At 58.7% G+C, this 22,047-nt stretch overlaps 2 protein-coding genes across 9 annotated transcripts in view; one reads left to right on the forward strand and one right to left on the reverse strand.

Annotated features, from left to right (window-relative positions):
- Positions 1 to 22,047, forward strand: part of ZNF740 (zinc finger protein 740) — a 46,734-nt gene that overhangs the window by 24,608 nt on the left and 79 nt on the right. For 3 of the 6 annotated variants that reach the window (XR_010932417.1, XM_067696708.1, XM_067696712.1), the window contains one exon: positions 3,662 to 6,574. Coding sequence is in view for 3 of the 6 variants with exons in the window: in XM_067696708.1 (XP_067552809.1) it covers positions 3,662 to 3,709 (48 nt within the window). In the remaining 3 variants the exon portion in view is untranslated. Of the gene's footprint in view, positions 1 to 3,661; positions 6,575 to 13,982; positions 14,044 to 20,719; positions 21,784 to 22,047 lie in introns of those variants that run through there. The other 3 variants (XM_067696715.1, XR_010932419.1, XM_067696713.1) reach the window with 3 other exon arrangements.
- Positions 1,590 to 21,895, reverse strand: RARG (retinoic acid receptor gamma). 3 transcript variants are annotated; one of them, XM_067696697.1, is made up of 9 exons: positions 21,761 to 21,894; positions 17,412 to 17,743; positions 6,425 to 6,573; positions 6,067 to 6,208; positions 5,238 to 5,398; positions 4,860 to 5,036; positions 4,264 to 4,468; positions 3,711 to 3,869; positions 1,590 to 2,879 (listed from the first exon to the last, which is right to left on the reverse strand). In XM_067696697.1, the coding sequence occupies exons 2-9, from the start codon at positions 17,593 to 17,595 to the stop codon at positions 2,680 to 2,682; spliced, it is 1,377 nt and encodes a 458-aa protein (XP_067552798.1). In that variant the 5' UTR covers positions 17,596 to 17,743; positions 21,761 to 21,894; the 3' UTR covers positions 1,590 to 2,679. The 3 variants fall into 3 exon arrangements, with proteins under 3 accessions (XP_067552798.1, XP_067552799.1, XP_067552800.1); XM_067696699.1 differs by having other exon boundaries at positions 2,705 to 2,911; positions 21,761 to 21,895; XM_067696698.1 differs by lacking the exons at positions 17,412 to 17,743; positions 21,761 to 21,894 and adding an exon at positions 10,745 to 11,035.

Raw genomic sequence — 22,047 nt, forward strand, 5'->3', positions numbered from 1 at the left:
GGAACTCATAGCATTATTGTGAGAATTAAGTGAGATTATTCGTATCAGTTGCTTAGAGGAGAACATGGCACTTACTAAGGGCTCGATAAGAGAGAGAATCGGTGGATGAGAAGTAATGGGGGTGGGAGGCTTTGAAAAATTCAAGGACCAGGCAGCTGGGAAGTCGGAGAGACAGGCACAGGGCCAGGCTCGGAGAATGAAGTTGGGGGGCCAAGGAGCCAAATGGTGCCGGGGCCCGGGACGTGGGTGGAGGCGGCAAACTGCGCAAAGCTGAGCACGGGCATGGCAGCTGGAGCCAGGCAAGGACGAGGCTGCAGGGAAAAGAGGCTGAGGCCCACACTTGACCACAGGGAGTTTTGAGAAGGAACTGGATGTGACGTCTGTTCACAGGTCTGTCTCCTCCACCGGCAAGGGACTGACTGAGGCCGCAGGGTCCGTCTCCTAGCAGGTGTTCAGTGAACATCAGATGGGTCGTAGGAGGAGCAACTAGGGAGAAGGGCATCCTCCTCTGGGTGGGCTCCAGCCACTGGCTCAGACCTCTTGCCCTTCCCCCACAACCAGGGTTGCCATGGCAACGACCCCTCCTTCCCCACAGGCCCTGTGGTTTCCTCTAGAGTTTCTTTCACTTTCTTCTTCTGCTTTCCCCCCTCTCCTCTCCTCCACCACTCCCACATCCTCAACCTCTCTCTCCCACATGCACCGGTCGGGTCATCGGTGAAGACAGCCAGGCGCAGGTAGGCAAGGCACTGTCCCAGGGAAGAAGGTGGGTGGGGGTGGGTGTTAATGGGGAGTCATAGAGGGCAGGGGAAGAGTCCAGGGGCGCAGTGGCAGAGGCCAAAGTCAATGGGGCTGAGGTTGGGGTGTTGCAGAGGTTAAGGCATGCAGGGGCAGGGAGAGGTATTAGGACAGAAGGTAACAGTGGGGTCGTGGAGGGCAAGCAGGGTCACAGGGAGAAGGGTGGGGGCAGAAGGAGTGACTCAGAAGGTGATAGTGGGGTCACAGTGTAGGCGGCTTATGGGGCGAGGGGCTGGCATAAAGCAGAAACACTGTAACTTAGATGTACGCCGTGGTTCTTTTCTTCTGGGGCCAGGGACCCTCATGACAACCAATTGAAACTGCATCAACCTCCTCCCCAGAGAAGGGCAGATGTGCATGTATACAGAACTGGGGGTGGGGACAGCCTAAAGACCTCTGAGGCCCAGGACCTTACTAGAGGTTCACAGAGTCCAATCAAAGCTCCAACACCTGGTGATCACGGAGGCCCAGACACTCAGGACAGGGCCCTGTGGACTCCCTTTCCGCCGCCTTCCCGCCACACCCGACCAGATACATTTCATCCTATTTCTTTAGTTCCCCTAAGAAAGCTGCAAAATCCACCCTCCCCACCCAGTCCCGCTGCAGACCAGCTCGTTGCCCCCTAGAGGGAGCCACATCCCATGAGTTTCCATTGCTCCCCTAGAGGGGGCCACATCCCATGAGTTTCCATTGCCCCCCTAGAGGGAGCCACATCCCATGAGTTTCCATTGCTCCCCTAGAGGGGGCCACATCCCATGAGTTTCCATTGCCCCCCTAGAGGGGGCCACATCCCATGAGTTTCCGTCACTTTATTTGCAAAAATAGAAAACTCAGCAATACGCGACACAGCGGGGTGGAGGGGAGATGTAAACAGGGGAGGGGACAGCACCCTGACCCCCCCAGAGAAAAAGGGGCGCCAGTGGAAATCTTATTTGGCAGCTAAATACAAACTGGGGATTGGAGGAAGAAGGGAGGGGTCACAGGGGCCCTGGGCTCCCCCTCCCAAGACCCCTGGAGGAAGGGGTCAATTCCAGGGTGTAAACAAAAGCTAATAAATAAATAGAGGCTTCCTCGGGGTCAGGGTGGGATCAGCTAAGCAGTGCCCACCCCCCCTCTCCCTGGGCCAAGCTGCTCTGGGGGTCACGGGGGGAAGGCACCAGGGGGAGAGGGATCCCCTGGCCCCTCTGTAGTGTAGGAGGGTTCCTGCCCCATGGCTGAGATGGGGGGCAGGGGGAGCCCAAGGCACATGACAGGACTGGGGGAGGGGCTTGTAACTGAGGGCATAAGGTAAACTCTGGGCCCAAGCAAAGAGGTGCAGAATGGACCTGCCTCTGTCCCTTTCACCCTCTGGCCCCCCACAGAAATGCAGGGCCCGACCTGGCACGAGGACGGGGGCACAGCGGGCAGCGTGCACCCAGCAGGTGCCTTATGCAGCATTAGGCACCAAGGACTGGGGCAAGAGGGTGGGCTCAGCCCTCCCCCTACGCCCCCCTCCCTTTGGTCTCTAGTGTTCCTATTTGCTCCCAGAGGCCTAAGCACCCGGCAGAGGAAGGGGCTGTGGAATGGCAGGGTCTTCCTCCTGCCCTGGGGAGCCTGGGACCCTGGTGTCTGAGGGGCAGTGCTGAGATTTTAGAGTCCAAACTCAGGCTCACCCCTCTGCCCTCTCTCCTGGAGGGAACAGGGCAGGCTCCCAAGACTGGAGAGGGAGCCGGTTAGAGCAGGAAGGGGATGAACACGGAGGCACCCCTGGAAACTTTGGCAAAAACAAGGAGCTCAGTGGAAGGGGTGGGGAGAGGGCAGAGCAGGTCCTCCCTCAGTCACTGGCGGTGTCTGGGAGATGGTCAGTCTGCTGCCTGGAGCCCCCAACCCCTGAGACAGGGGAAGTCAGGGGCCCTGGTCAGGGTGGGGGCTGCGGCCCCCTCTGCCCTGGCCCCCAGGAACCTCATCCTCGCTGGAGGCCTTGGGGTGGGGGCCAGGCTGCGAGGAGTCGTCCTCAAACATTTCGGGGTTCTCCAGCATTTCTCGGATCAGGGGAGGCATCGGGCCCGGAATCTCCATCTTCAGGGTAATAGCCCTTTCTGCTCCTGCAATGGAGGGACAAGGAGGTTCGGGGGGGCTGAGGTACAGCCCCTAAGGCTGACACCTTAACCTTGCTGGACTGCCCTCTAGCTCCCCTCTGGGGGCTCCCAGCACCGGCCTGCCACCTCTGTCACCCTCTCCCTATTCTAGGGTTCCCGGGGACTGCTCCTCTGCCTGGAGCCTCTGCCTGTCTTCTCTGCCAAGCCTGTTGCCCATCTGTCCCATCCTTTCAGGCTGTCTCCTCAAAAATCACGTGGTGCCCAATTCCAGCCCCACTCCCTGGACCCTGGACCCCCGCCCCCATTGTCCATAGCTTGCCAGTTGTTCCTAGGGCTGTTCTTTTTTTTTTTTTTTTTTTAGGTCTGTTCTTAATAACATTTATAATTAGAACTAATATTTATCAAACACCATCTTCCAGGCATCCTCCTAAACCAGTGTTGTCCAATAGAACTTTCTGTGATGAAGGAAATACCTCCTCTGTCCAGCGCAGGAGTACCTGGCTGCACAGTGTTACTGAGCACTGGAAATGTGGCTACTGCAACGGAGGAACTGAATTTGTAACTCAGTGCAGTTCTAAGCCCATTGTGTGTTAACTCGTTTCATCCTCACAGAACTTAGGAGGTAGCTGTAAGTCTAGCCCAGTTTACAAGCAGAAAAACAATAAAAGAAAGGCACTTGCCCAAGTGTCCCCACTAGCAAGTGGCTGAGCTAGGATGCGGCTGAGCTAGGATGCTCGTGTAGGCTGCCTGGTTCTCACCCACTCTGTTCTTGTCTCTGCCTGACCCAGGAGACCAGCAGCTCCGGGAAGAGAGAGGGGAGGCTCGCTCCCGACTAACCCTTGGTGCTGATGCCCCGGAGGTCAGTGATCTTCATGAGCATCCTCGGGAACATGTAGGGCTGGCTGGGCCGTCGCCGCCGGGCATAGAGCCTCAGGGCTTCCAGCAGCGGCTCCTGAAGCTTGTCCACTTTCTCAGGCTCCTCCAGGTCCATGCGGTCTGGGGGGACAAGCACAGGGGAGTGAGAGAGGAAGAGATGGGGAAGACAGTGACAAGTGGCCCTGCCCTATGGCCCTCCAGGCCCCAAACTTTGACCATGAGCCCCACCCAGGACATCTCCCCTGTTCCAATCCCTTCCCCGCCTCTGGCAAGAGGTTTTCTCTGGTAAATCACTCCTGCCCAGACCTCTATGTCAGCACTGGTATCGGGGGTCTCCTCAGCTCCCCCTGGCTCTTCCCCTCTTCTTGTCCTTTGTTGCAGGCTGCCGGGGAGTCTGTACTGGAGCTGAGGAGTCTGTGGATGGGACCAAGGTCTCCCGCCAGGTGGGAGATCAATCGGGTGTAGGGTGTGGTGGGAAAGCAGTCCGAGCAAACGCCAGGGGGCGCCCCCGCACCTCCGCAGATGAGGCAGATGGCACTGAGCAGCCCTGTCTCTGTATCATCCATCTCCAGTGGCAGGAGCTGCCCAGCAAAGGCAAAGACGAGGTCTGTGAGGGGCCCGAAGCCAGCATTGTGCATCTGGGTCCGGTTCAGGGTCAGCCCGTCAGAGAAGGTCATGGTGTCCTGCTCGGGGGTGTACCTTGTGCAGATCCGCAGCATCTGGAGGTAGGCAGGGGGCAGGGTTAGTGCTGTCTCTGGGAAGGAGCACTATGGGGACGGGGAAAAGAGGGAATGAGGTGCAGGTGGAAAGTGAGGAGGTTGGGTCCTGAAGGAGGGCCACCTGAAGCTGGCAGGGGGAGCGAGGCAGAGAGATGGAGGGTCTGAAGTTGGGGGAGGGAAGAGAAGTCAGAAGGAGGCAGGGCACCCAGAAGTCTAGGGTCAGATCTCAGGGGCAGAGATTAAGACAAAAAGAGCTTGGGTTTCGAGGAGATCTGGGGAGTCCCAGATTGGAGGGGGGAAGAGAGATAATGAAATCTCTGTGTGGACCAGCTCCTTGGTCTCATATGAGGGTCAGGCTGTGGCAGAAGACAGGCCACGGGTCTTAACTTACTAGGATGTCCAGGCAGGCAGCCTTGAGCAGAGTGATCTGGTCAGCAATGCTGAGCCCCGTAAAGCCGGGCAGCCGTTTGGCAAACTCCACAATCTTGATGATGCACTTGGTGGCTAGCTCGCTGAACTTATCCCACAGCCCCAGATCCAGCTGCACCCGGTGGTCTGCACTGGAGTTCTGCAGGAAGGTCCGGTTAGAACACAAACGAAGGCCTATCCTGGGCGCTGTCTTCTTTCTGCCAATACCCCAGGCTCTCCCTTCTGCATTCGGATGCCCTCCTTGTTTGTCAGCACCGGACCATGGCCTCCAACACAACCCCTACCCGTTCTCCAAAGTCAATGTTCCCCTGCCCTCACTGGGGCCCTGCCCACTCCTCACCGTGGTGTATTTGCCCAGCTGGCAGAGCGAGGGGAAGGTCTCCTGATGGGCTTTGCTGACCTTGGTGATGAGCTCTTCTAACTGGGGGCTCAGCTCATAGCTGTCAAGTGACCCTTCCTCCTTCACCTCTTTCTTCTTCTTGTTCCGATCATTCCGCACAGCTGGGGGGTGGAGGTGCAAGGAGAGGATCAAGACCCTCAGAACCTCCCTCTGGGTATCCCCTCTTACCCTAACTTAATGTGCTCCGGAGCATCCCTTCCCTGGGACCCTGGGCGGGGCCTCAGTTTCCCTGTCTCCTGCACTAGCTCCCATTCCCAGGCTGGCTCTCCCCAGCCCCACCCAGGGCCTGCAGGCCCTGCTCCCTCCCCAGGCCCTTCGGCTCCATCCTGCCCTTCCTGTCACCCTGCAGGAGCTGGGGAGGGGGGGCAGGATATGCAGGCAGCAGGATATCCACTTATAGCCTTGGCAGCACAATGGTGCAGGGGAGGGGGGGCACCCCAGATCCACCTCAGGCTCAGTCCTGGGAGCAGGGGAGGGGACTGGCAAGCCCCCCTAACTTCCCCATGAAACAGGGAATGTGCACCGGTAACCCCCATTCACTCATTCAGAGGAAGGGTTAAGCTCTGAGAAGGGAGAATGGGAAGGGGTGGGGTCTCCTGGGTGAATGGAGCTAATCAAATAGGACTGGCCAGGGAGGAGGCACAGCACTCCAGGGCGGCTGGAGGCTGGACTTGCAGAGGTCAGGAAAGTGGGGGTGGCCAGTGGGAAGAGGGTGGCAACCACAGGCTAGGACAGGAGCACCCCTGCCCAGGCAGGCCTGAGGGCCTACCTTCCTTGGACATGCCGACTTCAAAGCACTTCTGTAGCCGGCAGTACTGGCAACGATTCCGGGTCACCTTGTTGATGATACAGTTTTTGTCGCGGTGACATGTGTACACCATGTTCTTCTGGATGCTGCGGCGGAAGAAGCCCTGGAGTTGGGGGTAAGGGAGGAGGGTCAGTGAAGCAGGATGTTGGGAGTACCAGCCTCTCACAGGCCTTGCAGGCCTGAGCCAATCTATTAACCACCTCTGTGCAAAGCAGCCAGTCCCTCCCACCTCAGAGGGATACCCACCCACACCCAGTGAGTCTCTGATCTCACGCAGGTAACTGGATGCCCAGTGCGCCCGCCTCCAGCACGTACACACCTTGCAGCCTTCACAAGAGCTGACCCCGTAGTGGTAGCCAGAGGACTTGTCATTGCACACGAAGCACGGCTTGTAGACCCGGGGAGGTGGAGGGGGTGAGGGCGAGCTGGGCACCATCTCCTCTGAGCTAGTGCTCTGCGTCTCCACCGCTGTGGGGAAGCAGTGATGTGAGGGTCAGGGAAGAAGGACCCCTCAGATCTCTAGGCATCCTCATCAGATACACACTGCCCCCCCCATTCCCACTTCTTCCTCTGGCTCAGCGGTGACAACACCATCGCCACCACAGTGATTTAAAGTCCCAACAACCCATATACAGCCCCATAGTAAACACGTCCAGAAACCCCTAAACAACCACTACGACCTCCCGGTCTGGCCATCTCCCCCTACAATAATGCCCTATGGGACACTGCTCAATTCTCCAAATTCTAGGTCGAGGCCATCCCAGAAGTTAAATTCTCTGGGCCTCAGTTTCCCCAGCTACAAAGTAGGTGTGTTACGGCCCGTGGCTCTTAACTCTCTAGTCACTCCCTCTCACATCGGGTCCCTGCCGGGTAGTCTCCCTCCTACCCTTCTCCTCCTCACGAGGCCATAGATCTGGGTGTGAGGAGGCCAATTCCAGACCACCTGTGGCTAGCACCTGGCTAAATGGCCAGGAGGTTCAGGAGGCAGAACAGAACCTCGTTTTCTCTCAAGCAGTACAGGGTAGACAATCCTTGAGCTTCTCCCCCTCATATCACCCCCCAAACAATCGCCAGTGTCCTTTTCCCCAGAAACCACGGAGACAGTGGAGGAAATGGGACACAGGTATTGGGAAGGTAGGTTAGGGCACATGCAACAGCCTTATTTTACACCCAAAGAAACTGAGGCCAAGAGAGAGAAGCGACCAGCCCAGTGCCACACTGCCAGTTATGGTGGAGCCAAGGCTCTCAGGTCTTCTAACTAGATCTACGTGACCTGGCCAGGAGTTAGAGAAGTTGGGAAAGGGAGACAGGTATTTGCTCAGATTCTCAGGTCTAGAAGCTGCTGGGGGTGTAGCAAAGCAGAGAAGTCAGGCGACAGTGGGTAAACAGGGCTGATGGGGGAGGGGAGCCATCTCTGGACCCTCTCTGAGCCGTGTCTTCACTCCTAAACTTCCCCTGCAAATACCCAAACACAGCTCGAAAGAGATCTCCGCCCATGCCACGCACAGTGCAGGGGGGAGGACGCCCTCTGTTTGGGAGGCTGCTGAGTAAACCTCTTCTGGGTGTGTGGCTGATCTTCAGAGGCCTGGAAAAAATCTATAAATTATTCAACCTGTAGGACCAGTTGCCCAAACCTGGAGGGCCTAAGTTAATGCAGGAAAACCCTAAGACCCTCCCTAAGGAGCGTCCCTTGCTTGCACCCACCTCATGAACACCTTCTTCCTTCTAACCTGCTGTAGCCCACCTGGTCAGAAGTCCACCCAGGCCACCCGAAGGACAGAAGGAAGGCCCGGACGCAGGGGTTCCAGGCTAGCTCCACCCTCCCCACAGGAGGAAAGCCCTCCCCACCCCCCGGCACACACACTCAATTAGCATAAGAATCCAGCTGGAGTGAGATTCCCCAATGAAAAAGGAGAGAGGAGGGGAGGAAAGGAGGGTGCCTGGAGTCTATTCAGGACTTGGTGGGAAATCCGGGGTCGGCCCGGGGGAGGCGGTTGGTGCTGAGAGATGGGGGGTGGGCTGGAATGCCTTTCAGGATGGTCCTGGTGTCCTCTGAGGGCACATGTGCTGCCCACAGGCCAGTGCGTGGGGTGGTGCTCACTCGGCGCTGATGCCCTCCCTGCCCGCAGAGCGCTGCCTCATTTCCTCTCTTGCAAAAGGGCCTGGGTGTGGTCAGACTGGCATGGGCCACTGCCAGCCAATTATTATGAGACTGGGGGTGGCAGGGAGACAGGCCCAGGGGCAGCTTTTCTCATATGCGTGGTACTGTCACCCCTTCTCGGAACCCCTCTGGCACACTCCCGTCCCTGAACCCTAAAGCGCAGCCCAGTAGCTCTGGTCAGTCTGGGAGCAAAGGGCACAGGAAGGCTAATCGTTGTCACTCCACTGAGATTCCCTTCTCAGCCCTGGGCAGAGACCCCAGCACCAGGGGGATGCTGCTCCTGGCTAAGCAGGGGCCCCTGCAGGGGAGGAGGGGGGTGGCTCTGGGGTTTTCTCCTTTTAAAGCCCAAATTGCTGAAATTGAGGAAATTCCTGGCCAGGCTGTGCGGAGCTTCAAACAAACTCTTTATAACCGGCTGTAAACACTCCCAGCTGCGAGGCCCAGGGCCGAGAAGCCTGGACTCACAATCTGACACACACCTCCTTGGAGACACTCTCACACGTCAACAACACACTGGGCACAAAAGCAGGCACTTTACCAATGGGCTCCTATACCCCAGTGGGACCCTGGCACAAAAGAACACCCAGGCAGGCGGGCACAGAGGCACACTCACTCCAGCCACACCATGGAGCTGGATGCCCAAGTCATAAGGAGGACACACAACACTCAGCGCTCGCTTCACCGTTGCAAGCGAGAAGCTCTGCCCCCAAACACCCACGGCCTGCCAACGCAGCACCAGGACACCGACGCTGCCAGATACAAACACACCAAAGGACCTCTTTCCTTCCCTGGATTAGACACAGGTCTAAACTACTTTCTCTCTGAAAGTGTGTGGAGCAGGCCCGAGGCCCACCAAGACCCTAGAGGCCAAAATTGTTGGTCCAAACTGAAATGCAAAAACATACTGCCAGCCAAGTCCCACAGGCTTCCCTGGGCCTGAAAAAGATGGGGTTCCTGCCCAGCCCCCGCAAAAACCCTTCCTGGGAGATTCTCTCCATCTCAGCACCCCTCCCAACATACCCCACGTCCCCATTCTATTGGGCCATGAGAGAAGGTTAAGAATTCACAAGGATTTGGTGCAAGGCAATAGTTCACACTTTCCCCGCCCTTTAAATGCTACGCTTTTCATTCTTGCCCCACCCCACCTCACGGTACTGTTTGCCACCTCCCTCTTCCAGTCTCCCAGTTGTTAAATCTGAGCAGCTCTGCCCTGCAACCAAAAGACCAAAAAAAAAAAAAAAAAGCTGATCTCGTAAACAGCGCTGCCGAGTGCCAAGGAGCGAGGCGCGTTGGCGGGGGCTCAGTGACCCCGCGCGCGCACTCCCAGGGCGCCCGCCGCCCGCCCCTTCCCAGCGTGCCCCCCAGCCCCGCGTCCCCGGGCTCCGAGCGCCGTCCCAGGCCCGGGGAAATTCGGGGGTGTTCCAGGCGCCCCTCCCCACCCCCCCCCACCCCCGCCAGGCACTTCAGCCCGGGCTTCAAAGCCGCCTCTCATCTGGACTTCATTTTTACTGCCTCTCAATCCCCGGCTTTTTATTACCGCTCTGGAAAGGGGTTCCAGGGCCCCAGGCCTGGCATCTCCCATTTCACAGAAAAGGGAAGGTGGATATTTGGGGACCCAGGAGTCCCGCTCCCCCCGCCGCTGCCACCTCCAGGCCACTCCTCACCGTAAGCCCAACTTTTATTGAAACTTTTCGTTTCCTACTGAAGTTGTGGGCTCGAGCCATAGGAAAAAGTGCACACAACCCTATACACATTTCCTAAAATTTCTTTTCTCAATGGGGGAGGGGGACGCCAGAACCCAGCCTGGCCCCGCTTGCGTGCACAACCCCTTACACCCCGCACGCAGCACACACAGAGGTTGCACGCTCGAACACAGCACTTTCCAAAACCGCCCCCGCAGCCACGCAGGGCACACGCCCTCCCGGCCTCAAGTCACAAACATCCCCACACGGGGCCATGCGGACCTGCCAACGCTGGCGGAGGGCGACGCTGCTTGGAGAGACCCTTACGCCCACACCCGCACCGCCTAAGCGAGGCGTTGCACACTCCAGGGATGCACACGCTCTGCAAATAATATTTTTACACTCGCGACTTCCCACATGGACTTTACGAACTCCACTCACGGTCCTGGGTGCCATAACCCTCCCGGGCCACGGACCTGCCGGCACAAACTACCAACGCACCTCGGCCTCTCCCTATCCCCGGGAACTCTGGAGGGTCACCAACCACAGGTCCTAGCTATACACCCACCATAAAAAACACACACACACTCCAAACACTACTGCACACACCCAAAGGAGTCGCTGAGGCCCCCACGTTTAAAGGGCCAGTACCTCTTTCCTACACACCCGGCCCTCACATGGAAAGGGTCAGAATCTCCGCTTGCAACCCAAGTCCACCTTTTACACACGGAACGAGAGAGCCGCTGCCTGTCCTGCACCCCGCACCCCACCCCCAATGTAGGGCTCGGGTACCTACATTGCAGACTGGCGGGTTGCGGCCAGGCAAAAGACTCGAGTCCGGCGAAACAGGAGCTGCCGGTGGCTCTGCGCAGCAAGCCGGCCCCGGGTCCGGCTGCCCCGTACAGCCGTCGCGGACCCGGGGCAAACGTTTCCATGCAGTCGTACATCGCGACCCGGCTTGGAGGGAAGCTGGGTGCTAGAAACACCGAGGACCCGCAGCCGATTCCCCCTCCTCCCCCGGCGGCGCCCCGCTCCTGGAGGGGGGGAGGGGGAGGGCTAGCATAGGGCGCCGGGCTGCATAGGGGGTAAGGGGTGGGCGGGGAAGAAGGGGATCCCCAGCAGGGGAAAGGGACTGGGCGGGGCGCAGAGCCGGGGCTGCCGCTCCAGCCGCTGTCCGCCTCACTCTGGGCGCCTCGGCGGCTAGCACTGGGGAGACGTTTTGTAGAAGCGAAGCCCGGCGGGGTGGGGGGTGGGGCTTGGAGCGCTAAGGGGGCCGGGCACCAAGATGAGCAGAGCTGGGAGTGGAAGACACGCACTCGCACCGTGGCGCGCTTGCTTGCTTAGACACACATCCGAGCATGCATTTATCTTGGCAGGCACCACGCATCTGCAAATAGGCAATAGTGCACATGCATGTCTGCACGCGCATAAAATTAGAGGTGTACACACGTTTTTGCAAACACACCTGGCTCGGGAGAACGCTTGCAAGGATTCTCTCTCCACTGCTCGGAGGCTTTGCAAGCTTTTGCACTTAGGCGCGTGCCAAGGTCGGGGATGGGGGAAAGAGTGGAGAAACCGAGCACACGCATTTCCTTTCGAGTTTCCCCTCCCCCCAGCGCTCCTTTTTTTACACAAGTCAGTACAGGCAGGGGTGTCAAGGAGGACTGGGGAGAGGAAACATGTAAGTTCCCTGCGCGCGGCACTTCTCCAGAGCCCAGGGACCTGCACTACCTCCACCCGCTCATTCCCAGGCCTGGCTCCTCCCTCTCCCTCCGCGCGCGCGCTGCAGGGCCGAACATTACATTCCTGCGGCTCGGCGCGCGCGGCCTGCTCCTTCCTTCCCGTCCTCCCACCCCCGGTCGGAGGGCCGGAGCGCGCTCCCGCCGTGAACTCTCCGGGAACCCCCCTCGGGGCGGGTGGCCGGGCGCGCTCACCTCCTCCTGACCCGGCCCCGCCCCACCCCGCCCAGGCCGTAGCCCGCGCCGCCGCGGAGCCCCCCCCCGCCCCTCCTGCGCAGCCGGAGTCTACCCTTCTTAGGCCGAGGAGTGCTCCCTCCGCCGCGGCCCGGGCCGCCTCCCTCCGAGTCCCCCAAGCCCCATCCTGCGGCTGACACTCCCGGAGCTCATCCAATGCCCCTTCCTCGAACCTGACTTCAGCACAAGACTCCCACCCCAAACTGCTCCCGCCGTGCCAGCTGCGCCTCGGACGACACTGCCTTCCTGAGTGCCAGCTCCCCTCCCCCAGAGTCGCTACCGTGCCAGTCGCCCCCAAGTGCCAAGTGCCTCTTCGGCAATAACTGCGCGTCTGGTCGGTAACCGTTCTCAGAGTCATTAAATACCCCCACCAGTGGCAAACTGCCCCTTCTTCCCTTCAGCGCCACACTTAGTGCCCTTCGGATCTCCGAGGGCCGCCCCACTCCTCCCTCGCGGGCCCCTTCCGGGCACTGAGTGCCCTCGACCGGCGGAGAAGGGGGTGGGGGGGGGCGGGAGTTGGGCCACGTCAAGAGTTTGCCCTCGCCGAGCCGGGCCGAGTCGGGGACCCTGGCCCCGGGACAGCGCCAGCGGCGGCGACTCCCGGAAACCGCCTCCTTCCCCGCGCCCCGCCCGCCGCCCGGCCGCCCGGCCGCCCGGCGGGCCGGCCCAGCCGGCTCTGTCAGCGCCGCTCACAAGGGGAGTGCCGGGGGAGCGGGAGAGGCGCCCGGCCCGGCCCCTTCCCCCTCCCGGCGGCAGTGGCTGGGCCAGGGCGGGGCGCGCTTTTCTAAGAATCTGTTGTACCGGGTGGGGGGCGCACTGGGGTGCCGCAGGAGTGGGGCGCCAGTTTGGAAGAATAAAGAGCAGGAAGGGGTGCCAGAGTAGGCGAGGGAAGGGAAGGCAGGCGCGGAGGAGGGGCCGGGGTGGCTGCCGGGGACTGAAAGGGGCAGGGCTGGGAAGGAGGGCCTGGTTGGCGGATGGGGGGCCGCGGGGTGGCAGGGCCGACTCGGGGGACTCGTAGCAGGGATGAAGAGGGAATGCATTGCTCTTTCCAGTCCAGCCTGAGCTCCCTGTTCTTGCCCCCAACCCCAAATACCCCATTTCTGACTCCAGCCATCCCCCACAAAAAGAAAAAAGGGGTGACAGACTTCTGAATCAGAACATGGCCAGTGGCAAAAAAAAGTCAATTAAGTGCAAAGTGGGGAGTACCCCCAAAACAAGGGGAGAAGACAGCCCTGATTAGTCAACTGTAGGCTGTCAGTCCCCCCCACCCTTCCCCCTCCGAAATCTGAAAGGTCCCAATTAAGTCAGGCCTGCCTGGTTGGTAATTAGAACCAGAAGTGGCCAGGCCACAGGGAGGGGGGTTGGGAGTGGGGCACAGGAGGAGTGGGGGGAGGGCTCCAGGAAGTCATGAGTTCTCAATAGCCCCCTTTTCTCTCCACCAGATGCACCCCACTCCTCATCACCCCATCTGTGTGTGCTTCCCAGGCATTGCAGGGAGAGGGGGCCTTAGAAGGGACCAGGCATTGGGGTGTCAGGCCCACCCTAACCTCCAACCCCGACCCCCCATTCTAGACTGTCTTAGCCTTGAGGAGAAGGTAAGAGGATGGAGGAATCTAGTGCCCCCTCTTTTCCCCAAAGTCCCCCCAGCCCTTATTGCAGCAATTAGACCCATTAGCCTTCTAGCATTTCATGGGAACCAGATGTTCTCCACCAGCCTGGTGGGAGTATGAGGGGGGGCTGCTGCCTGACTCACCCCCTTCCCTGTGATCCCCACCACCAAGGCGCACCCCTCCCAGCTAGAGCCCCACAAAGTCATGGCCCCAGAGGCAAGGAGAAATGTACCCCTCCCCCACTAATGAAGCCCTTCGCACTGAATCTGGTGTGGTCACCCCTCAGAGCCTCTACCACCCTGGCAAGGATGAATTTGGCCAACAAGAGGCTGTGCGGGGAGGAACAGCTAACCCCTTCATCCCTCCTTTCCTCCCCTCCTGCCACCTTCTGGAAGGGGCTTGAGGATAACTGGCTCTGAATTCCTCAAGCTAAATTCTCCTTTTCTTCCAGAACCTTCCCTCAAAAAACTGAAGTTGGGGCATTTCAAAGCAAAGGAGGCCCCACCCCAAGGGTAAGTCCTAACTTAGGAGTCCCACCTGAAGGGCAATAGGAGGGGTCTCTGGAGGAGGGGGCAGCAGTGGAGCGAAGGAATAGGGAGGTGTGAATGAGGGACGGGCCCCAAAGCAGGAGTGCTGGGCAGGATGGGGGCTGGGACCGGGGAGGGGGCCAGGAGAGGGGGGTGCAGCCTGGGCCCCAGCGGCGGCGGCTTGCCCAGCTCCCCCCGCCAGAGAGGTTTCCTGTTGCAATCAAAGCCCCGTTTGTGTCGGCCTGGAGCTGGAGCCCGAGCCTGAGCAGGAGAGACCAGGGAGGGGAGGGGAAGGAGGCAGTCGGCTGGGTTTTTTTCCTGGAGGAGGCCTTGCTGCCGCCTGCTCACCACCGGTACCGCCTGCTTAACAAGGCCCTTTGCCTCTCCCGGAGTCTGGGTTCTCTCTGTGTCTGCGCCTTTCAGCCTGTGTTATTTCCCTCTCATCTCGTTTAGGTCTCTGAGTCTCTCTTTTTCAGTTTCTTTTAAGTAGAACTCTTTTTCTTCCTGTGCCAGCCTGCTCTCAGTTTCTCCATGTGACTTAGTATGGTGCAGCCTGGGCTCCTTTGCCCAGAGACGCTGTCACCAAGTTCAGAGGACAAGCAGAGCTAGGTCCTCAGGACACCAGCTATCTCCTCAAGATGGGGAGGAGGGCAAGGCTTCCCTTCCCTCCCATCACACTCTGTTCCCTGCAGTCTCGATAAAACAAACATACAACTCACCAGTGTTCATAAACATGGAGATACACGAGGACACAGATAGCAGGGTTTTATGCATGTGTGTGAGCAAGCACACCCAAACCTGTGTGCGTGTGTGTACACACACACACAGAGACACACACACACCCCTCCGCTTTCCCACGCACACAGGCCTGTGCTGCCCCGGTGGCCATAGGTGCTCCCCTTCCCACTACCCTCCTCCACCATGAGGTTCTGAGACGCCTGCCTTAACCACTCAGGCCCCTAGAGCACCCCAACAGATGGAGCAAGGCTGCCCTTCTCAACATGGATGTCTCCAAGGTGCTAGGGACCCAGCAGTAGGATTCAGGAGCCAGCCCCAGGGAGAAGTTCCAGACTCCTTCAGGGACCACCCCCACTCCCTCCCACAGATCAGGGGAGAGAGGCTGAAGAGAGAGACCCAGACTCCAGGTGAGTGTGGCTTTGGCATCAGACTTAGGCCTCCAATCCCCCTCCATTAGATGTCCCAGCCAAAAAGGGACAGCAGGGCAGAGAAGTGAGAGAATACGCTTTCCCCCTTCAGCCACTGTCCCACTGCGGGAGGCCTCCCAGACTCCAGGATCCCCTCCTCTCCCCACTGGTCCCTCTCATTCACCACTAGGTGCTGCGTGCCCCACTCCCATGCAAGCTGTCTGGACCCAGGCCTTCCCCTCCTCCCCACTCCACTGCCCCCTCTCTGCCCAGGCCTGTCCCCCTGCTGCCAGCCACACCCTCCCCAGCTACCTGCCCTGGTTCTGGCTCCTCCCTGGGATTTCTTCTTTCAGCCCCTCCTCCTGCAGGGCGACCTTTGGGGATGCAGCCTAGTCTGACCGCTTCCCCTACCTTGACCTCACTTTGAACCCTGACCTTGGTCTCAGTGTGTCCAGGGCACAGGGGCACATGGAGAACTTCACTGGGGACTGGCTGCCGGCTCTCGGCATTCTCCCCGCCACCACTCTCTCTACTCTGCCTCCTCACTCACGCTCCCTTAGCTGCCTCAGGAACTCTGGAAAATCAAGTCCCAAGATATTGAGTTGTACTGCCCTCTGCAAGAAGTACCTTCATGTGGGGAGGGTGGTTCCCTCCCACCCCGCAGACCCTGGGACAGATTCTTGGGGTGCAAATGAGGTAGGGGAAGCCCAGCTGAGGTTTCCAGAAAGGGGGGCTTTGTGCTCTCTCGTTCACCTGCGTGCCACCCAAATAACCCCTGTTGGACTACAGACAGGCCACCGGCCGGCCTCACCAAACCCCAGACACACCGTCAGCAGCCCTATGAAATACTGCCTCACTCTTCACACTGACTCTTTGTTGCAACCCTGGAATTCTGTATGTGAGCAGCGTCTCAGGGCCATGCTGTGCACACACAACTGCATATGGCCTCTCACACACGCACACACCTTCTCTAGATGAGCAAGCTCTTTCCAGCAGAGCTGCCAGCCAGGCCTAGTCACCCCTTCACACACACACACACAGACACACACACACACACACACACACACACACACACACACACACACACACACACACACACACACACACACACACACACACACACACACACACACACACACACACACACACACCCTCTGAGTGCTCCTAAAGGCAGGCCCCTTCTCTCCACCTCTCTCTCTCTCTCTCTCTCTCTCTCAGCTTATGGAGCTATAAAGGATGTCTTTATCTTTTGGTCTTTTCCCTCTCCCTTTCTCTCTCTCTGGAACTGCCCCTCTCTCTATCACCTCCCCTTCTATCCAGGTGGAGGCTTCTCTGTACCAGCTCCCACACTGAGGCCAGCATCCCAGCCTTCCAGCTCATGGGCACCCACGCCTGTAATGGCCTAGCAAGGAGGAACAGCTACCAAGTGGAAGGAGAGGGGATCCAGAGGGATGAAGGGAGGCCTAAGGCTTCTGCTGTCAGCACTCAAAGGCTTCACCCAAAGAGGGCAGGCCTGAGGGACAAGTAGGGATCTGCACAGCATGTGGGTACCGTGCCAGACCTAGAGAGAGGGGAGGAGTCCACAACCCACATGGCTGGAGGAGAGGATGCTTCTGGAACACCCCCTGCACCTCCCCGGATTACCTATGGTACAAGAGCTACCTTCTTTGCGGCTGTTTCCACCCTCCCCAGAACCAAGAGGGAAGTTTCCTGACCCTACACGTCTTTGGGCACCTGGCACTAGGCTCCATTCCTCTTTTTGCAGGCTCCCCCTAATTCAGAACAATTTTACCTCTTGATCACAGAGTTGGGTATTGGCCTCCCAGACTCCTCCACTTCACAGCCTGGCTCCCCACACCCCGCACTGCAGGCAGGCAGCAGCCTCAGACTTCACCAGACCCACCCTTGGCTGCCCATACAAAGGGGTTCTCCCTGCTAGTTGAGTCATTCAGGAGGCAACTGCAGAGCCCCAAATTTTAGGCGTTCTACTTTCCCATTCTAGTTGCACAGGAGAACTCTCATTTGCAAGCACGTCCATTGGCTCCACATCCAAACCCCCTCGAGGCTACCCCTGTCACCTCCTCCATTAGATCAAACCCCCAGCCCTGCCTGTCTTCCTAACTGGGACACCAATTTTCTCTATCATCCACCCACGAAATGCCCTCCTGTTTCCACTTGCCCTCATCCCCCAAGATCCCTGAGACTCACACAGAGAGGCCATCTCCTTGGGGAGGTCAGGCTGGCCCAAGCCCCGGAAGCTAGGACTCAGCATCTCGAAAGGTGGAGACCCCCTGAGTGCCCCTGGGAAGGCGAAGGGGAAGCCAGCCCCTGGGTAGCCAGAGCCAGGCCCCAGGGCACCAGGCGTAAAGAGTCGCTCCTTATTGGTGGCCATGGCGGCTGCAGTGTGGGAGGCTGAATCCCCTGGGGTCTGCAGTGGGCGGGGGACTTCTTCAGCCACAGCCCCCGCCCATGCCCACTGCCCTGGCCTGGGAGGCTCCGTGCCCGCCCTGCTTGGCCTGCTCACTGGGTCTCCAAGACTCCTAAGGAGAAAGAAAGGAAAAGGAGGGATGAGAGAATGATCGCTCTGATGTTCCAAGCCCCATGGCCCTCTCCCAGCTGGAGTCTTTTCCCTCCTTGCTGCCCTCTGCCACACAGTAGGGGAGGCAGGGCAGGTGCTGATGCAGGCTCAGAGAAACTCTCCTGGAAGGGTAACTTGACTTTCCAAGGTGAATCACGGTCTTCAAACTCCTGGCAGAGAGGACTCCTAGGCTAAGAAGTGACCATTACACACCACCATGGGCTGGACACTAGATTTAACCCTCACATCAACCCTGTGAAGTAGGAATTAAGATTCCCATTTCACAGATGAGGAAACTGAGGTTTAGGGACTAGTTTAAGGTCACATGGCTGTAAAGAGTAGAGCCAAGATTCAAACTCTCTACCATCCTGGAGAAAGCAAACATATCTGTTTTAACATTTTTGTTAAAAAATGTTACACCTCTCTGGAACACAGACTCTGGAGCCAGACTACCTGAATTGATCCCCACCACTTGCCAGCTGCAGGACCTTGGATGTATTAGTGTTACTTAATCTCTCTGGGCCTCAGTTCCCTCCTTTGTCAATTGGGAATCATAATAAGCCTCACTTCATAAGGTTATTAGGAGGCTTAAATAATTTACCATATGTAAAGTGTCTAGAATAATATAGGGCACATACTAAATGCTATATAAATGTCTCCGGTTCTTTCTCTTTGTACCTTCTCTTCCTCCATACCTCTCTTTTAATTTGCATTTCCTTTCTTTCCACCTTCCTCAATACTCCCTCTCCCGGTTTCCCCTCGCAATTCTGTCTCTGTCTCCAATTATCCCTCCCTCCCTAACCTCTCCTCAAATCCACAGAGGTTAATGGAAGCCCCGCTGTGTCCCAGGTATGATGCTAAGAAGCTCCTCTCCCTGTCCTTAGTTTACTTTGCTTCTCCATCTCTTCTCTCTCTTTCCTGAGCCCTCTGCTTATAGGAAGCCCTCCCTACATCCTCCCCTCCCTCAAATGTAACCTGACCTCAGAGGTTTTTAACCTGAGCCCAAGGGAGGGGGAGGGGAAGGAGGGAAAGAGGAAGTGGGAATCCCAGGGCCAGGCAGGTGGTTCCTCTCCTGATGCTCTGACTAAGGGAAAGGTAGGCTTTCCCAGGAGCCTCAGAACTACCCACCTGTCTAGGGAGTTAGGGGCTGGGGAAGGAGAGTCACCGCAGCCTGGAGGCCCCCTCTACCAGCCGGAACCATAATGGACTAGATGAAGAAGGACAGAGAAGGGCCGAGAGAGAGTGAATCAGAGCCCTTGGGGTGGGCAGGCCCGGAAGTAGGCGACGGATATTTTGCATCTCTTTGCATCAGTCTTTGCTTCTAAGATCAATATCGCTCCGTCTTTGTGCCTCTGCTTTTTTTCTTCCTTCCTTTTCTATCTCTCATCTGCCTGGCCTTCAAGCTCCTGAGGGTAAACTGGATGGAGGTTACAGGAACTCAGACCCCAAGCGCCACCCTTCACTCAGTCCCTCACTAGCCACCACCCAGGTCCCCAGCACCCTGACTCTTCAGCCCGGTGTCTCCCCAAGCCCTAAAAGTCTGAGCTATGAGCCCCCAGGATCCACGTCCTTTACCTTCCCCTATTCCCTGAAGTCCTTGTCCCAGGTTAAGTCCAGGTAGAGCCAGGCGTCCGGGCCCCTGAGGCCCCTGGGCCATAGCTCAACAGGCTGGGCCACATTCCAGGTGGATTAACCCCTCCAATGCTAAGGATGAGAAGCTACTAGAGGTCCCCCCCCACCCCATCTTCCCCAGACTGGCTTAGACTGAGAACCCGGCTCTGGGCTCCGGCACTCACTATCTTTGCTTCTCACCTGCGGGTGGGAAACAGAGACCTGGGGGTGGGGCAGGAGGACTTCGAGGGTCCCAGAGAGGGATGCTCGGGCTCCTGGTCCTTACGGAGGAATGAAGCTGTGAGGGAGCCAAGCTCTCCCTGGCCTTCCTCTTATTTTGCCTCAGAGAAGGAACTTGAGAGTTGAGTGAACAGAGGAAGGGGACAGAGACGCATCCCACTTCTGAGCCTTGGTTTTCTGCCTTGGCTAGGAAGGGAAGGGGAGGGTCCTAAGTCCTGGGTAGAGGAAGGGACCAAGGAATTGAAGACAGTGGTACACAGTGTAAAAGGAAATCCTAAACTAGGGACCCAGAGGTCTTGGTACTTTGGGGGACCTGAGGAAGGGAGATGTACTTCTTTCCTCCCAAGATGCCACCTCAGACTGAGGGGGGCTGACCAGGGGAAAGGGGCCCTTGAGAAGTTGCTTCTCTTCGAGCTGAGGTGGAGTTGAGGGGAGGGCATGGATGAAGGGGGCTGCTGGATGGAGGCGGTGGGGGTGGGGGGGCGTCTCTCTGCCGTCCTGCCCGCTCCAGAGCCTGGAACAAAGCTGCCCTTGTCGGCTGCACTCCACCCGCTGCCCCCCTCCCCTCTGTATAAACACGACCACCTTTTTCCATGACCCCATCCCCAGCCTGGGCAGAGAACCCGGGCATCCTCTGCTCTAGCCTGGGCCCCCAGCCTGCTCCCCGGGAGGCAACAGTGGGCTGGGTTTCCCTGGCCTCGTGCCACCCTTGGGGGAGTCCAGACCCTTGAGTCTCCACCTCCCATTACCAGGTGCCTTCCCTCTACCTCACTGGCCCCAGGGAGGGGCAGTACCCAGGAGGCAGGCAGGCAAGGCCGGTGGAATGTGTGTGGGCATCAGAGGGCATGGGTAGGGTGGGGCAGAGGGGGGAACTGGAGGTGCCAGTTGGGTGGCTTTCTGAGCCAGGGGGTGGGGGTGTGCCGGGACGGGGGTGTGTGCCCTGTGCTGCCTATTAGGCTCTAAGCCACGGCGTGTGTGTACATGTGTGTGTGAGTGTGTGTTTCCCTATTTGGGATACCCAAGCTCCAGGCACCCTTCACACACTGCCTCCTGCCCCCTTCCCTGTCCTCTATTTTCTCGCCTCCAGGATATGGGACACTGCCTGTGGTCCTCAACCCCCAGTCAGCATCTGAGGAGTGATGGTAAGGGGTAAGGGCAGGAGCCTCAGACCTGAGGACTCGGACGGTAGCTGCCCTGGATGTGGGCCCTGAAGGGGCACAGTCATCTCAGGTTCTTGCCCTACGGGCCCCTCCTCGGGCTCCCTTGCCCACCACCCCACCTCACCCCCTGCCCAACCCTGCATACTCTTACTCTCTGGCCACCTGCAGAGATTCCCTCCTACAAACTGGGTCAGGTTGAGGGAACTGGGCTGTAAAGTGCTAGAGACAGTGAGGCAGCGTCAGTGAGGCTCCAGGACTGGAACTCCCAGGTCCCTGCCCCAGTCTCCCTGTTCTTCCTTTGTACCATTCGGGCTCCCCTCAAGAATACTCCAGAGGAGCCCCCGACCTTGGCTGGAGGGAGCCCGGACTCACACCCAAGGTTGCGGATATGAGAGGGAATCCTGCACTGCGGTTCAAGGCAACTTCACAGACCCCTATCCTATCCATTTGTCTCTCCAAACTGCTGGACCCAGACGGCCAGAATCACTTGCCTCTGGACCTTTTCCTCGCCCTTCTGTTGTCCAAGCTGTGGCATTCCACTAGGGAAGGATCAGCGCGGACCAGAAATCCTCCCCTCGGATTCCCCAGGGAAAACCTCAGGGGAGGCGGATGGTGGACCTTCCCCGCAGGAGGGGACCCTATCTGCCCTCACTCTCCAGGCACAAACATAGGATAGAAGGCCCCTGGCTGAAGACTCTTCCCTCAAAGCTCTCCCCGACTACTCACCGCAGTGAAGGGTGGATAAAGCCCAGCCCAGCCCAGCCTGTCTAAAATCTTCCCCATTCCCTTCCCACATCAGGGCTGACCCCCAAGTCGGGGCAGGAAGTCTCCCTCCACCCCTGCGGATAGCCGGACCAGCGCGGGGAGGAACTGAGCCGGCGTGGCTCCCGGCGCCCCCGCCCCCGGCCCACCTCGCCGGAGGACCCGGGCGTCCGCGGCGGCCGAGCCTGCTTCCCCGCCTGACTCACCTGGAGGGGGAGGGAGGGGGAAGGGAGGCCGCCGAGCCCCGAGGTCCCGGCGTCGGGCGGTCGCGGGGATAGAGCGTCGCAGTGGCAGGGGCTCTCGGTGATGGGGGGCTCTGGGGGGGCACAGACTCTAGGCTGGGACGGTCCCGGGGCCTCTCGGAGCCCGCCCGCCCACGTGACCGCCCCAAAATATCCGACACATTTTCTCCCAAACCGCACACTGACTCTGCAGGCGGGGACACGGAAAATATTTTCTTTCTTTTTCTCCCTCCCCACCCCCCCCACATCCC

This window comes from Pseudorca crassidens, chromosome 11 (assembly GCF_039906515.1).
Source record: "Pseudorca crassidens isolate mPseCra1 chromosome 11, mPseCra1.hap1, whole genome shotgun sequence".
Lineage (NCBI taxonomy): Eukaryota > Metazoa > Chordata > Mammalia > Artiodactyla > Delphinidae > Pseudorca > Pseudorca crassidens.

Coding starts and splice junctions, on each gene's coding strand:
- RARG (XM_067696697.1), bottom strand. CDS start 17,595: ATGGCCACCAATAAGGAGCGACTCTTTACGCCTGGTGCCCTGGGGCCT. Junction 6,574..17,411: donor CAAGGAGATGGCCTCTCTGT/GTGAGTCTCAGG, acceptor GCTTCCCCACAG/CGGTGGAGACGCAGAGCACT. Junction 6,209..6,424: donor GCTCTTGTGAAGGCTGCAAG/GTGTGTACGTGC, acceptor CCCCAACTCCAG/GGCTTCTTCCGCCGCAGCAT.